The following is an 18,142-nucleotide window of genomic DNA, read 5'->3' on the forward strand; positions in this document are numbered from 1 at the left end:
AATTCTGACCTTTTCTTTCCTTCTCCAAATGTAATCATCAAGGATAGGGGTAGTAGCACTTTAGGAGAGGAGGAGGATGAGGAGGGTGGACAGATCTGAAGACGCAGGATGAAGATGTGTCAGGTTACCGCTACGGGTTCTCTTCTCCTGAACGATGGCCATTGGTACGTCCCAAATGGTAACCTATTCCCTACACAGTGCACTTGTTTTGACCCGAGCCATGTGGGCCCTGGTCAAAGAGCCATGTGGGCCCTGGTCAAAGAGCCCCGTGGGCCCTGGTCAAAGAGCCCCGTGGGCCCTGGTCAAAGAGCCCCGTGGGCCCTGGTCAAAGAGCCCCGTGGGCCCTGGTCAAAGAGCCCCGTGGGCCCTGGTCAAAGAGCCATGTGGGCCCTGGTCAAAGAGCCATGTGGGCCCTGGTCAAAGAGCCATGTGGGCCCTGGTCAAAAGTAGTGCACTATAAAGGGAATAGGGAATACCCTTTGAGACAGATCCAATGTGTCAGTCCCAGGTTCTACCGCTACAGGTTCTACCGCTACAGGTTCTCCTCCTTTATGCCCTCCAGGATCTTGATGAGGCTCTCCAATCCAAACACGTAGCCTCGGTCCGGCCCGTCGTGCACCGTCTGGTCGTCACGGAAACCTTTGAAGGTGCTGTGGGCAAAGTCTATCATGCGGACGTCCACACTGATGCTAGGGCTGGAGGGGCGGGTTTGAGGACGAGGTGGGCCGTGAGGGTCCGAGGGAGGCTGCTGTGGCTGTGGAGGGGTGGTGGGGCAGTGTGGTGGTGGTAGGAGAGACTGCGGGAGCTGGAGGGGTTCTTCGGTCGGTCTCTGGACCGTTTGGAGACCCAATAGTAACCCCGGTCCCTGGACACTCATTCCTACTCCTGGTTTGACCAGCACCACCTCCTCCTTCTCGGAGGGCATCTCAGAGGCTGGCTGTGGTACAAGCCGTGGTGCTTTCTGCCAGACGTGGGCCAGCTCAGGCTCCTTCCCCTCATAGATGATGAGCAGGGAGGATGAGTAGAAGCGGTAGGTGGTCTGTCTCTCCAGAACGGCCTTCAGGTTGCGTAGTTTACACAGCATGGGCTCAAACAGGTCCTTCCTGAGCGACGCCCCGTTGTGCAGGTATTGGTGGAGGGCGTGGCGGAAACCCTCGATGGACAGGCTGCGGCCGTAGTACTTGTTCCTGCACAGATAGTGGCCCGTATCCATCTGGTACACCTGGACCATAGAGAGAACAGAGGTTACACCTGGACCATAGAGAGAACAGAGGTTACACCTGGACCATAGAGAGAACAGAGGTTACACCTGGACCATAGAGAGAACAGAGGTTACACCTGGACCATAGAGAGAACAGAGGTTACACCTGGACCATAGAGAGAACAGAGGTTACACCTGGACCATAGAACCACAGAGAGAACAGAGGTTAGACCTGGACCATAGAACCACAGAGAGAACAGAGGTTAGACCTGGACCATAGTTGGAGCTACTGTGTCTAGAGACAACCTCAGAATCTACGGGGTAGTCGGAGCTACTGTGTCTAGAGACAACCTCAGAATCTACGGGGTAGTCAGAGCTACTGTGTCTAGAGACAACCTCAGAATCTACGGGATAGTCGGAGATACTGTGTCTAGAGACAAGACAACCTCAGAATCTACGGGGTAGTCAGAGCTACTGTGTCTAGAGACAAGACAACCTCAGAATCTACGGGGTAGTCAGAGCTACTGTGTCTAGAGACAACCTCAGAATCTACGGGGTAGTCGGAGATACTGTGTCTAGAGACAACCTCAGAATCTACGGGGTAGTCGGAGCTACTGTGTCTAGAGACAACCTCAGAATCTACGGGATAGTCGGAGCTACTGTGTCTAGAGACAACCTCAGAATCTACGGCGTAGTCAGAGCTACTGTGTCTAGAGACAACCTCAGAATCTACGGGGTAGTCGGAGATACTGTGTCTAGAGACAACCTCAGAATCTACGGGGTAGTCGGAGCTACTGTGTCTAGAGACAACCTCAGAATCTACGGGGTAGTCAGAGCTACTGTGTCTAGAGACAACCTCAGAATCTACGGGGTAGTCAGAGCTACTGTGTCTAGAGACAACCTCAGAATCTACGGGGTAGTCGGAGCTACTGTGTCTAGAGACAACCTCAGAATCTACGGGGTAGTCGGAGCTACTGTGTCTAGAGACAACCTCAGAATCTACGGGATAGTCGGAGCTACTGTGTCTAGAGACAACCTCAGAATCTACGGGATAGTCGGAGCTACTGTGTCTAGAGACAACCTCAGAATCTACGGGGTAGTCGGAGATACTGTGTCTAGAGACAACCTTAGAATCTACGGGGTAGTCGGAGCTACTGTGTCTAGAGACAACCTCAGAATCTACAGCGTAGTCGGAGCTACTGTGTCTAGAGACAACCTCAGAATCTACGGGGTAGTCGGAGCTACTGTGTCTATAGACAACCTCAGAATCTACGGGGTAGTCGGAGCTACTGTGTCTAGAGACAACCTCAGAATCTACGGGGTAGTCAGAGCTACTGTGTCTAGAGACAACCTCAGAATCTACGGGATAGTCAGAGCTACTGTGTCTAGAGACAACCTCAGAATCTACGGGGTAGTCAGAGCTACTGTGTCTAGAGACAACCTCAGAATCTACGGGGTAGTCGGAGATACTGTGTCTAGAGACAAGACAACCTCAGAATCTACGGGGTAGTCAGAGCTACTGTGTCTAGAGACAACCTCAGAATCTACGGGGTAGTCGGAGCTACTGTGTCTAGAGACAACCTCAGAATCTACGGGGTAGTCGGAGCTACTGTGTCTAGAGACAACCTCAGAATCTACGGGGTAGTCGGAGCTACTGTGTCTAGAGACAACCTCAGAATCTACGGGGTAGTCGGAGCTACTGTGTCTAGAGACAACCTCAGAATCTACGGGGTAGTCGGAGCTACTGTGTCTAGAGACAACCTCAGAATCGACGGGGTAGTCGGAGCTACTGTGTCTAGAGACAACCTCAGAATCTACGGGGTAGTCAGAGCTACTGTGTCTAGAGACAAGACAACCTCAGAATCTACGGGGTAGTCGGAGCTACTGTGTCTAGAGACAACCTCAGAATCTACGGGGTAGTCGGAGCTACTGTGTCTAGAGACAACCTCAGAATCTACGGGGTAGTCGGAGCTACTGTGTCTATAGACAACCTCAGAATCTACGGGGTAGTCGGAGCTACTGTGTCTAGAGACAACCTCAGAATCTACGGGGTAGTCGGAGCTACTGTGTCTAGAGACAACCTCAGAATCTACGGGGTAGTCGAAGCTACTGTGTCTAGAGACAACCTCAGAATCTACGGGATAGTCGGAGCTACTGTGTCTAGAGACAACCTCAGAATCTACGGGATAGTCGGAGCTACTGTGTCTAGAGACAACCTCAGAATCTACGGGGTAGTTGGAGATACTGTGTCTAGAGACAAGACAACCTCAGAATCTACGGGGTAGTCAGAGCTACTGTGTCTAGAGACAACCTCAGAATCTACGGGGTAGTCGGAGCTACTGTGTCTAGAGACAACCTCAGAATCTACGGGGTAGTCGGAGCTACTGTGTCTAGAGACAACCTCAGAATCTACGGGGTAGTCGGAGCTACTGTGTCTAGAGACAACCTCAGAATCTACGGGGTAGTCGGAGCTACTGTGTCTAGAGACAACCTCAGAATCGACGGGGTAGTCGGAGCTACTGTGTCTAGAGACAACCTCAGAATCTACGGGGTAGTCAGAGCTACTGTGTCTAGAGACAAGACAACCTCAGAATCTACGGGGTAGTCGGAGCTACTGTGTCTAGAGACAACCTCAGAATCTACGGGGTAGTCGGAGCTACTGTGTCTAGAGACAACCTCAGAATCTACGGGGTAGTCGGAGCTACTGTGTCTAGAGACAACCTCAGAATCTACGGGGTAGTCGGAGCTACTGTGTCTAGAGACAACCTCAGAATCTACGGGGTAGTCGGAGCTACTGTGTCTAGAGACAACCTCAGAATCTACGGGGTAGTCGGAGCTACTGTGTCTAGAGACAACCTCAGAATCTACAGCGTAGTCGGAGCTACTGTGTCTAGAGACAACCTCAGAATCTACGGGGTAGTCGGAGCTACTGTGTCTAGAGACAACCTCAGAATCTACGGGGTAGTCGGAGCTACTGTGTCTAGAGACAAGACAACCTCAGAATCTACGGGGTAGTCGGAGCTACTGTGTCTAGAGACAACCTCAGAATCTACGGGGTAGTCGGAGCTACTGTGTCTAGAGACAAGACAACCTCAGAATCTACGGGGTAGTCGGAGCTACTAATCAATCCATCCTGCTCCAGAATAGACAAATCAAGAAAGCTATTAGAAATACTGCTACCATATAATTGATGGTACATATTTTAAGCATAATGCATCCATTTAATGCTAGGGAGCATGATTGTTCCTTGACAGGTCTTCTTGGCTTGCATAAGAGGTCTCCTAGCCTCAATGAGACTTCCATGTGAAATAAAGTTTAACAGAAGGTCAATTTCCTGATGAAAATGTGGGTGTTTGCTTCAGCTGTCTGAAAGCCTTTAGTGGAAAAACATCAATATTAACAAATGGTAAACGAACAAGAAGTAGGTCAGCCCTCACCTGCATTCCACAGACTCGCACGCCCAGGGTGGCGGAGGTGCTCTGCTCACACTTCTTCATCTGCCTGGCTGCCTTCTCCTCCGAGGCGTCGTCCCCGTGCTGCCGCGTGCCCATCTTCAGGTCCAGGATGCACGGGTAGCTGAAGTGGTGGACCACGTTCTCAAGGAGCAGGAACTCTAGGAGGGGTCAGAGGTCAAGGAGAACCACGCTCTCTCTCTCTTGGGGAACAAGGAATCAGCTAAACAATCAAAGTAATATTGCTGCTCCACTCATTCAGGGAGGAGGACAAAGACATGCAGTCTCCTCCAACTGTGGAGGAGGTGAGTTGGACTCACGTTATGAGGTAGTCCTGCCTGCTTCTTCAAATCAGTGTCACCCTCGATCCAAGAGAGCATTTCCTCTTGTTCTGATGGTTTGGCTATTAGGGCGTATCTTCCTGGGTTCAGAGCTTCCTGACTCAAAACACTTTGTAGCAATAGTGTAAGCATCTACAAACGATCTACACACAACTAACTCAAGTATCGCCAGTACTATTTAGCTGTACACAACAGGAGGCAAATATATCAAAACGTATACAGTATCTAATAGAGTGGAGAGGACATATGGGACGGAGTTGAGTAGAGGCAAATAACAGAGCAACACCATCATCTGGACTCCCCCACTGATTGTCAAGTTGCTTGGAACTTTGAAGACGTACTTCGAAGACCAATAACTAAGTCCGTAAGCTGTAGATGTGTAGAGGATCGTAATACCACAGTGGATAACACCCAGCCATCGTAATACCACAGTGGATAACACCCAGCCATCTTTATACTACAGTAGATAACACCCAGCCATCTTTATACTACAGTGGATAACACCCAGCCATCTTTATACTACAGTGGACAACACCCAGCCATCTTAATACCACAGTGGATAACACCCAGCCATCTTAATACCACAGTGGATAACACCCAGCCATCTTTATACTACAGTGGATAACACCCAGCCATTGTAATACTACAGTGGATAACACCCAGCCATCTTAATACTACAGTGGATAACACCCAGCCATCTTAATACTACAGTGGATAACACCCAGCCATCTTTATACTACAGTGGATAACACCCAGCCATCTTAATACTACAGTGGATAACACCCAGCCATCTTAATACCACAGTGGATAACACCCAGCCATCGTAATACTACAGTGGATAACACCCAGCCATCTTAATACCACAGTGGATAACACCCAGCCATCGTAATACCACAGTGGATAACACCCAGCCATCGTAATACCACAGTGGATAACACCCAGCCATCGTAATACCACAGTGGATAACACCCAGCCATCTTAATACCACAGTGGATAACACCCAGCCATCTTTATACTACAGTGGATAACACCCAGCCATCTTAATACTACAGTGGATAATACCCAGCCATCTTAATAACACAGTGGATAACACCCAGCCATCGTAATACTACAGTGGATAACACCCAGCCATCTTAATACTACAGTGGATAACACCCAGCCATCGTAATACCACAGTGGATAACACCCAAACATCGTAATACCACAGTGGATAACACCCAGCCATCGTAATACCACAGTGGATAACACCCAGCCATCTTAATACCACAGTGGATAACACCCAGCCATCTTAATACTACAGTGGATAACACCCAGCCATCGTAATACCACAGTGGATAACACCCAAACATCGTAATACCACAGTGGATAACACCCAGCCATCTTAATACCACAGTGGATAACACCCAGCCATCTTAATACCACAGTGGATAACACCCAGCCATCTTAATACCACAGTGGATAACACCCAGCCATCTTAATACCACAGTGGATAACACCCAGCCATCTTAATACTACAGTGGATAACACCCAGCCATCGTAATACCACAGTGGATAACACCCAGCCATCTTAATACCACAGTGGATAACACCCAGCCATCATAACGCTATACAGTCATTATAACACCCAGCCATCTTAATACCACAGTGGATAACACCCAGCCATCTTTATACTACAGTCATTATAACATCCAGCCATCTTAATACCACAGTGGATAACACCCAGCCATCTTTATACTACAGTCATTATAACATCCAACCATCGTAATACCACAGTGGATAACACCCAGCCATCGTAATACCACAGTGGATAACACCCAGCCATCTTAATACCACAGTGGATAACACCCAGCCATCTTAATACCACAGTGAATAACACCCAGCCATCTTAATACTACAGTGGATAACACCCAGCCATCATATTACCACAGTGGATAACACCCAGCCATCATATTACCACAGTGGATAACACCCAGCCATCGTAATGCTATACAGTCATTATAACACCCAGCCATCGTAATGCTATACAGTCATTATAACACCCAGCCATCGTAATGCTATACAGTCATTATAACACCCAGCCATCGTAATGCTATACAGTCATTATAACACCCAGCCATCGTAATGCTATACAGTCATTATAAAACCCTCCCAGCTGCTGTTAATCTTCTCTTATATCACAACTGTGCAGCCAAACCTCTATTAAACTCCTTCTGATCTGCTAGTTCAATCCAATTTGTACTGGTCCAGAACCTTCCAGCATTCTTTGAACAACAGGCATATCGTTAGTGGTAATTCTATAGGTCATTCTGGATTGGGACATACAGCTGGATCTACAAAACAGATGGTGTGGAAAGAGACCAATTATGTGTATAAACCCTAGATGACTGACAGGGGGCGCCGTTTTGAAGACACTGCTCAGCCATTTTTATCTACTGATTTTGAAAGCTATAGAAGTAAGTGCATTGTTTGTCTACATGCTATTTTTCCAAGTATATTCTGCTAGAGACATTTTTAATGCATACTTTTAAGTTATATTATGTGAATTAAAGATTTAAAAATAAAATAAATAAATATCCCTTTGAGGATGTTAGCTTTGAACCCAAGTGCAGGAGATCAAGTCACAGTAAAATGTCCCTTTTTCCTCTCACTGGTCAGAACGCTGAGCAAGAATGTGTGAGCATAGTGGACATTCTAATCTGCCCTTGACGTCTGTATTTACCACTTTGCGTTGCAGCTGTACGTGTCAGACTGAGGGACAGTGTTTTCCTTTAACATGGGGGGGGGGGCGGGCGGCTCCAAGGCTCATGTCTAATAAGCATTTCAAACAAAGAAGAAAAAAGGTTGATTGCAACGAGTCCGGTCGCCTACTCCTCTTCTTTCTTTAAACAAAGTAGAAAGACAGAGTCTGTGTCAGAAATGGCACCCTATTTCATAGTGCGCTACTTTAGACCAGGTCCTATAGGGAATAGGGTGCACTACTTTTGACCAGGTCCTATAGTGAATAGGGTGCACTACTTTAGACCAGGGCCCATAGGGAATAGGGTGCACTACTTTAGACCAGGTCCTATAGGGAATAGGGTGCACTACTTTTGACCAGGGCCTATAGGGAATAGGGTGCACTACTTTAGACCAGGGCCCATAGGGAATAGGGTGCACTACTTTTGACCAGGGCCCATAGGGAATAGGGTGCACTACTTTTGACCAGGGCCTATAGGGAATAGGGTGCACTACTTTTGACCAGGGCCTATAGGGAATAGGGTGCACTACTTTTGACCAGGGCCCATAGGGATTAGGGTGCCATTTGGGATGCAGGGAGATAGACAGTCAGGTACACAGTGACTGTCAACCACCCACTCCTAGGCCACCGGAGACAGAGACTAGGCTATTGTCCAAAATGCCACCCTATTCCCTACAGTACACTACTTTTGACCAGACACATAAGTGGCTGACATCACATTCCATTCCCAACACTGAGAATGTGCAGTACAACATTTCTTCTGATAATATTTGGTTCCTGTGGTCTGTCTTGATACGGTCGGGAGAGAACCTGACACTACTTTGACAGTAAAGGAGAGAACCTGACTACTTTGACAGTAAAGGAGAGAACCTGACACTACTTTGACAGTAAAGGAGAGAACCTGACTACTTTGACAGTAAAGGAGAGAACCTGACACTACTTTGACAGTAAAGGAGAGAACCTGACACTACTTTGACAGTAAAGGAGAGAACCTGACTACTTTGACAGTAAAGGAGAGAACCTGACTACTTTGACAGTAAAGGAGAGAACCTGACACTACTTTGACAGTAAAGGAGAGAACCTGACTACTTTGACAGTAAAGGAGAGAACCTGACACTACTTTGTCAGTAAAGGAGAGAACCTGACTACTTTGACAGTAAAGGGGAGAACATGGCACTACTTTGACAGTAAAGGAGAGAACCTGACACTACTTTGACAGTAAAGGAGAGAACCTGACTACTTTGACAGTAAAGGAGAGAACCTGACACTACTTTGACAGTAAAGGAGAGAACCTGACACTACTTTGACAGTAAAGGAGAGAACCTGACTACTTTGACAGTAAAAGGAAGAACCTGACTACTTTGACAGTAAAGGGGAGAACATGGCACTACTTTGACAGTAAAGGGGAGAACCTGGCACTACTTTGACAGTAAAAGGGAGAACCTGACACTACTTTGACAGTAAAGGGGAGAACCTGGCACTACGTTGACAGTAAAGTGGAGAACCTGACTACTTTGACAGTAAAGGGGAGAACCTGGCACTACTTTGACAGTAAAGGGGAGAACCTGGCACTACTTTGACAGTAAAGGGGAGAACCTGGCACTACTTTGACAGTAAAGGGGAGAACCTGGCACTACTTTGACAGTAAAGGGGAGAACCTGACACTACTTTGTCAGTAAAGGAGAGAACCTGGCACTACTTTGACAGTAAAGGGGAGAACCTGACACTACTTTGACAGTAAAGGGGAGAACCTGACACTACTTTGACAGTAAAGGGGAGAACCTGGCACTACGTTGACAGTAAAGGGGAGAACCTGGCACTACGTTGACAGTAAAGGGGAGAACCTGGCACTACGTTGACAGTAAAGGGGAGAACCTGGCACTACGTTGACAGTAAAGGGGAGAACCTGGCACTACTTTGACAGTAAAGGGGAGAACCTGACACTACTTTGACAGTAAAGGGGAGAACCTGACACTACTTTGACAGTAAAGGAGAGAACCTGACACTACTTTGACAGTAAAGGAGAGAACCTGACACTACTTTGACAGTAAAGGAGAGAACCTGGCACTACTTTGACAGTAAAGGGGAGAACCTGGCACTACTTTGACAGTAAAGGGGAGAACCTGGCACTACTTTGACAGTAAAGGGGAGAACCTGGCACTACGTTGACAGTAAAGGGGAGAACCTGACACTACTTTGACAGTAAAGGGGAGAACCTGACACTACTTTGACAGTAAAGGGGAGAACCTGACACTACTTTGACAGTAAAGGGGAGAACCTGGCACTACTTTGACAGTAAAGGGGAGAACCTGACACTACTTTGACAGTAAAGGGGAGAACCTGACACTACTTTGACAGTAAAGGGGAGAACCTGGCACTACGTTGACAGTAAAGGGGAGAACCTGGCACTACGTTGACAGTAAAGGGGAGAACCTGGAACTACTTTGACAGTAAAGGGGAGAACCTGGCATTACGTTGACAGTAAAGGGGAGAACCTGGCATTACGTTGACAGTAAAGGAGAGAACCTGACACTACTTTGACAGTAAAGGAGAGAACCTGACTACTTTGACAGTAAAAGGAAGAACCTGACTACTTTGACAGTAAAGGGGAGAACATGGCACTACTTTGACAGTAAAGGGGAGAACCTGGCACTACTTTGACAGTAAAAGGGAGAACCTGACACTACTTTGACAGTAAAGGGGAGAACCTGGCACTACGTTGACAGTAAAGTGGAGAACCTGACTACTTTGACAGTAAAGGGGAGAACCTGGCACTACTTTGACAGTAAAGGGGAGAACCTGGCACTACTTTGACAGTAAAGGGGAGAACCTGGCACTACTTTGACAGTAAAGGGGAGAACCTGGCACTACTTTGACAGTAAAGGGGAGAACCTGACACTACTTTGTCAGTAAAGGAGAGAACCTGGCACTACTTTGACAGTAAAGGGGAGAACCTGACACTACTTTGACAGTAAAGGGGAGAACCTGACACTACTTTGACAGTAAAGGGGAGAACCTGGCACTACGTTGACAGTAAAGGGGAGAACCTGGCACTACGTTGACAGTAAAGGGGAGAACCTGGCACTACGTTGACAGTAAAGGGGAGAACCTGGCACTACGTTGACAGTAAAGGGGAGAACCTGGCACTACTTTGACAGTAAAGGGGAGAACCTGACACTACTTTGACAGTAAAGGGGAGAACCTGACACTACTTTGACAGTAAAGGAGAGAACCTGACACTACTTTGACAGTAAAGGAGAGAACCTGACACTACTTTGACAGTAAAGGAGAGAACCTGGCACTACTTTGACAGTAAAGGGGAGAACCTGGCACTACTTTGACAGTAAAGGGGAGAACCTGGCACTACTTTGACAGTAAAGGGGAGAACCTGGCACTACGTTGACAGTAAAGGGGAGAACCTGACACTACTTTGACAGTAAAGGGGAGAACCTGACACTACTTTGACAGTAAAGGGGAGAACCTGACACTACTTTGACAGTAAAGGGGAGAACCTGGCACTACTTTGACAGTAAAGGGGAGAACCTGACACTACTTTGACAGTAAAGGGGAGAACCTGACACTACTTTGACAGTAAAGGGGAGAACCTGGCACTACGTTGACAGTAAAGGGGAGAACCTGGCACTACGTTGACAGTAAAGGGGAGAACCTGGAACTACTTTGACAGTAAAGGGGAGAACCTGGCATTACGTTGACAGTAAAGGGGAGAACCTGGCATTACGTTGACAGTAAAGGGGAGAACCTGGCACTACGTTGACAGTAAAGGGGAGAACCTGACACTACTTTGACAGTAAAGGGGAGAACCTGGCACTACTTTGACAGTAAAGGGGAGAATCTGACACTACTTTGACAGTAAAGGGGAGAACCTGACACTACTTTGACAGTAAAGGGGAGAACATGACACTACTTTGACAGTAAAGGAGAGAACCTGGCACTACTTTGACAGTAAAGGAGAGAACCTGACACTACTTTGACAGTAAAGGGGAGAACCTGACACTACTTTGACAGTAAAGGGGAGAACCTGGCACTACTTTGACAGTAAAGGGGAGAACCTGACACTACTTTGACAGTAAAGGGGAGAACCTGACACTACTTTGACAGTAAAGGGGAGAACCTGACACTACTTTGACAGTAAAGGGGAGAACATGGCACTACTTTGACAGTAAAGGGGAGAACCTGACACTACTTTGACAGTAAAGGGGAGAACATGGCACTACTTTGACAGTAAAGGGGAGAACCTGACTACTTTGACAGTAAAGGGGAGAACCTGACACTACTTTGATAGTAAAGGGGAGAACCTGGCACTACTTTGACAGCAAAGGGGAGAACCTGACTACTTTGACAGTAAAGGGGAGAACCTGACACTACTTTGACAGTAAAGGGGAGAACCTGGCACTACTTTGACAGTAAAGGGGAGAACATGGCACTACTTTGACAGTAAAGGGGAGAACCTGACTACTTTGACAGTAAAGGGGAGAACCTGACACTACTTTGACAGTAAAGAGAAGAACATGGCACTACTTTGACAGTAAAGGGGAGAACCTGACTACTTTGACAGTAAAGGGGAGAACCTGACACTACTTTGTCAGTAAAGGGGAGAACCTGGCACTACTTTGACAGTAAAGGGGAGAACCTGACACTACTTTGACAGTAAAGGGGAGAACCTGACACTACTTTGACAGTAAAGGGGAGAACCTGACACTACTTTGACAGTAAAGGGGAGAACCTGACACTACTTTGACAGTAAAGGGGAGAACCTGACACTACTTTGACAGTAAAGGGGAGAACCTGACACTACTTTGACAGTAAAGGGGAGAACCTGACACTACTTTGACAGTAAAGGGGAGAACCTGACTACTTTGACAGTAAAGGGGAGACCATGGCACTACTTTGACAGTAAAGGAGAGAACCTGACACTACTTTGACAGTAAAGGAGAGAACCTGACACTACTTTGACAGTAAAGGGGAGAACCTGGCACTACTTTGACAGTAAAGGGGAGAACCTGACTACTTTGACAGTAAAGGGGAGAACCTGACACTACTTTGACAGTAAAGGGGAGAACATGGCACTACTTTGACAGTAAAGGGGAGAACCTGACTACTAAAACAGTAAAGGGGAGAACCTGACTACTAAAACAGTAAAGGGGAGAACCTGACACTACTTTGACAGTAAAGGGGAGAACCTGGCACTACTTTGACAGTAAAGGGGAGAACCTGACACTACTTTGACAGTAAAGGGGAGAACATGGCACTACTTTGACAGTAAAGGGGAGAACCTGGCACTACTTTGACAGTAAAGGGGAGAACATGGCACTACTTTGACAGTAAAGGGGAGAACCTGGCACTACTTTGACAGTAAAGGGGAGAACCTGACACTACTTTGACAGTAAAGGGGAGAACCTGACACTACTTTGACAGTAAAGGGGAGAACCTGACACTACGTTGACAGTAAAGGGGAGAACCTGACACTACTTTGACAGTAAAGGAGAGAACCTGACACTACTTTGACAGTAAAGGGGAGAACCTGACTACTTTGACAGTAAAGGGGTGAACCTGGCACTACTTTGATAGTAAAGGGGAGAACCTGGCACTACTTTGACAGTAAAGGGGAGAACCTGACACTACTTTGACAGTAAAGGGGAGAACCTGACACTACTTTGACAGTAAAGGGGAGAACATGGCACTACTTTGACAGTAAAGGGGGGAACCTGACACTACTTTGACAGTAAAGAGGAGAACATGGCACTACTTTGACAGTAAAGGGGAGAACCTGACTACTTTGACAGTAAAGGGGAGAACCTGACTACTTTGACAGTAAAGGGGAGAACCTGACACTACTTTGACAGTAAAGGGGAGAACCTGACACTACTTTGACAGTAAAGGGGAGAACCTGACACTACTTTGACAGTAAAGGGGAGAACCTGACACTACTTTGACAGTAAAGGGGAGAACATGGCACTACTTTGACAGTAAAGGGGAGAACATGGCACTACTTTGACAGTAAAGGGGAGAACATGGCACTACTTTGACAGTAAAGGAGAGAACCTGACACTACTTTGACAGTAAAGGAGAGAACCTGACACTACTTTGACAGTAAAGGGGAGAACCTGGCACTACTTTGACAGTAAAGGGGAGAACCTGACTACTTTGACAGTAAAGGGGAGAACCTGACACTACTTTGACAGTAAAGGGGAGAACATGGCACTACTTTGACAGTAAAGGGGAGAACCTGACTACTAAAACAGTAAAGGGGAGAACCTGACTACTAAAACAGTAAAGGGGAGAACCTGACACTACTTTGACAGTAAAGGGGAGAACCTGGCACTACTTTGACAGTAAAGGGGAGAACCTGGCACTACTTTGACAGTAAAGTGGAGAACCTGGTACTACTTTGACAGTAAAGGGGAGAACCTGACACTACTTTGACAGTAAAGGGGAGAACATGGCACTACTTTGACAGTAAAGGGGAGAACCTGACACTACTTTGACAGTAAAGGGAAGAACCTGACTACTTTGACAGTAAAGGGGAGAACATGGCACTACTTTGACAGTAAAGGGGAGAACCTGACACTACTTTGACAGTAAAGGGGAGAACCTGGCACTACGTTGACAGTAAAGGGGAGAACCTGGCACTACGTTGACAGTAAAGGGGAGAACATGGCACTACTTTGACAGTAAAGGGGAGAACCTGGCACTACTTTGACAGTAAAGGGGAGAACCTGACACTACTTTGACAGTAAAGGGGAGAACCTGACACTACTTTGACAGTAAAGGGGAGAACCTGACACTACTTTGACAGTAAAGGGAAGAACCTGACTACTTTGACAGTAAAGGGGAGAACATGGCACTACGTTGACAGTAAAGGGGAGAACCTGACACTACGTTGACAGTAAAGGGGAGAACCTGACACTACTTTGACAGTAAAGGGGAGAACCTGGCACTACTTTGACAGTAAAGGGGAGAACATGGCACTACGTTGACAGTAAAGGGGAGAACCTGACACTACTTTGACAGTAAAGGAGAGAACCTGACACTACTTTGACAGTAAAGGGGAGAACCTGGCACTACTTTGACAGTAAAGGGGAGAACCTGACTACTTTGACAGTAAAGGGGAGAACATGGCACTACTTTGACAGTAAAGGGGAGAACCTGGCACTACGTTGACAGTAAAGGGGAGAACCTGACACTACTTTGACAGTAAAGGGGAGAACATGGCACTACTTTGACAGTAAAGGAGAGAACCTGACACTACTTTGACAGTAAAGGAGAGAACCTGACTACTTTGACAGTAAAGGGGAGAACCTGGCACTACTTTGACAGTAAAGGGGAGAACATGGCACTACTTTGACAGTAAAGGGGAGAACCTGACACTACTTTGACAGTAAAGGGGAGAACCTGGCACTACTTTGACAGTAAAGGGGAGAACCTGGCACTACTTTGACAGTAATGGGGAGAACCTGGCACTACTTTGACAGTAAAGGGGAGAACCTGACACTACTTTGACAGTAAAGGGGAGAACCTGGCACTACTTTGACAGTAAAGGGGAGAACCTGGCACTACTTTGACAGTAAAGGGGAGAACCTGACACTACTTTGACAGTAAAGGGGAGAACCTGACACTACTTTGACAGTAAAGGGAAGAACCTGACTACTTTGACAGTAAAGGGGAGAACATGGCACTACTTTGACAGTAAAGGGGAGAACCTGACACTACTTTGACAGTAAAGGGGAGAACCTGGCACTACGTTGACAGTAAAGGGGAGAACCTGGCACTACGTTGACAGTAAAGGGGAGAACATGGCACTACTTTGACAGTAAAGGGGAGAACCTGACACTACTTTGACAGTAAAGAGGAGAACCTGGCACTACTTTGACAGTAAAGGAGAGAACCTGACACTACTTTGACAGTAAAGGGGAGAACCTGACACTACGTTGACAGTAAAGGGGAGAACCTGGCACTACTTTGACAGTAAAGGGGAGAACCTGACACTACTTTGACAGTAAAGGAGAGAACCTGACACTACTTTGACAGTAAAGGAGAGAACCTGACACTACTTTGACAGTAAAGGAGAGAACCTGACACTACTTTGACAGTAAAGGGGAGAACCTGGCACTACTTTGACAGTAAAGGGGAGAACCTGACTACTTTGACAGTAAAGGGGAGAACCTGACACTACTTTGACAGTAAAGGGGAGAACATGGCACTACTTTGACAGTAAAGGGGAGAACCTGACTACTAAAACAGTAAAGGGGAGAACCTGACACTACTTTGACAGTAAAGGGGAGAACCTGGCACTACTTTGACAGTAAAGTGGAGAACCTGGTACTACTTTGACAGTAAAGGGGAGAACCTGACACTACTTTGACAGTAAAGGGGAGAACATGGCACTACTTTGACAGTAAAGGGGAGAACCTGGCACTACTTTGACAGTAAAGGGGAGAACCTGACACTACTTTGACAGTAAAGGGGAGAACCTGACACTACTTTGACAGTAAAGGGGAGAACCTGACACTACTTTGACAGTAAAGGGAAGAACCTGACTACTTTGACAGTAAAGGGGAGAACATGGCACTACGTTGACAGTAAAGGGGAGAACCTGACACTACGTTGACAGTAAAGGGGAGAACCTGACACTACTTTGACAGTAAAGGGGAGAACCTGACACTACTTTGACAGTAAAGGGGAGAACCTGGCACTACTTTGACAGTAAAGGGGAGAACATGGCACTACTTTGACAGTAAAGGGGAGAACCTGACACTACTTTGACAGTAAAGGAGAGAACCTGACACTACTTTGACAGTAAAGGGGAGAACCTGGCACTACTTTGACAGTAAAGGGGAGAACCTGACTACTTTGACAGTAAAGGGGAGAACATGGCACTACTTTGACAGTAAAGGAGAGAACCTGACACTACTTTGACAGTAAAGGAGAGAACCTGACTACTTTGACAGTAAAGGGGAGAACCTGGCACTACTTTGACAGTAAAGGGGAGAACATGGCACTACTTTGACAGTAAAGGGGAGAACCTGGCACTACTTTGACAGTAAAGGGGAGAACCTGACACTACTTTGACAGTAAAGGGGAGAACCTGGCACTACTTTGACAGTAAAGGGGAGAACCTGGCACTACTTTGACAGTAATGGGGAGAACCTGGCACTACTTTGACAGTAAAGGGGAGAACCTGACACTACTTTGACAGTAAAGGGGAGAACCTGGCACTACTTTGACAGTAAAGGGGAGAACCTGGCACTACTTTGACAGTAAAGGGGAGAACCTGACACTACTTTGACAGTAAAGGGGAGAACCTGACACTACTTTGACAGTAAAGGGAAGAACCTGACTACTTTGACAGTAAAGGGGAGAACATGGCACTACTTTGACAGTAAAGGGGAGAACCTGACACTACTTTGACAGTAAAGGGGAGAACCTGGCACTACGTTGACAGTAAAGGGGAGAACATGGCACTACTTTGACAGTAAAGGGGAGAACCTGGCACTACGTTGACAGTAAAGGGGAGAACCTGGCACTACGTTGACAGTAAAGGGGAGAACATGGCACTACTTTGACAGTAAAGGGGAGAACATGGCACTACTTTGACAGTAAAGGGGAGAACCTGACACTACTTTGACAGTAAAGAGGAGAACCTGGCACTACTTTGACAGTAAAGGAGAGAACCTGACACTACTTTGACAGTAAAGGGGAGAACCTGACACTACGTTGACAGTAAAGGGGAGAACCTGGCACTACTTTGACAGTAAAGGGGAGAACCTGACACTACTTTGACAGTAAAGGAGAGAACCTGACACTACTTTGACAGTAAAGGGGAGAACCTGACTACTAAAACAGTAAAGGGGAGAACCTGACTACTTTGACAGTAAAGGGGAGAACCTGGCACTACTTTGACAGTAAAGGGGAGAACCTGACTACTAAAACAGTAAAGGGGAGAACCTGACACTACTTTGACAGTAAAGGGGAGAACCTGGCACTACTTTGACAGTAAAGGGGAGAACCTGGCACTACTTTGACAGTAAAGGGGAGAACCTGACTACTTTGACAGTAAAGGGGAGAACCTGGCACTACTTTGACAGTAAAGGGGAGAACCTGGCACTACTTTGACAGTAAAGGGGAGAACCTGGCACTACTTTGACAGTAAAGGGGAGAACATGGGACTACTTTGACAGTAAAGGAGAGAACCTGACACTACTTTAACAGTAAAGGAGAGAACCTGACACTACTTTGACAGTAAAGGAGAGAACCTGACACTACTTTGACAGTAAAGGAGAGAACCTGACACTACTTTGACAGTAAAGGGGAGAACCTGACACTACTTTAACAGTAAAGGAGAGAACCTGACACTACTTTGACAGTAAAGGAGAGAACCTGACACTACTTT

At 46.8% G+C, this 18,142-nt stretch overlaps 1 protein-coding gene across 2 annotated transcripts in view; it reads right to left on the bottom strand.

Annotated features, from left to right (window-relative positions):
- Nucleotides 1-396: 396 nt before the first annotated feature.
- LOC120058146 (inositol hexakisphosphate kinase 1-like) overlaps nt 397-18,142 on the bottom strand; it is a 127,919-nt gene continuing 110,173 nt past the window's right edge. For both annotated transcript variants that reach the window (XM_039006623.1, XM_039006616.1), the window contains 2 exons: nt 4,639-4,814; nt 397-1,222 (listed from right to left, as the gene is read on the bottom strand). In XM_039006623.1, coding sequence (XP_038862551.1) covers nt 533-1,222; nt 4,639-4,814 — 866 coding nt within the window. In that variant the 3' untranslated portion in view covers nt 397-532. The remainder of the gene's footprint in view (nt 1,223-4,638; nt 4,815-18,142) is intronic.

The sequence above is a fragment of the Salvelinus namaycush genome, chromosome 2 (genome assembly GCF_016432855.1).
Source record: "Salvelinus namaycush isolate Seneca chromosome 2, SaNama_1.0, whole genome shotgun sequence".
NCBI classification, from domain to species: Eukaryota; Metazoa; Chordata; class Actinopteri; order Salmoniformes; family Salmonidae; genus Salvelinus; species Salvelinus namaycush.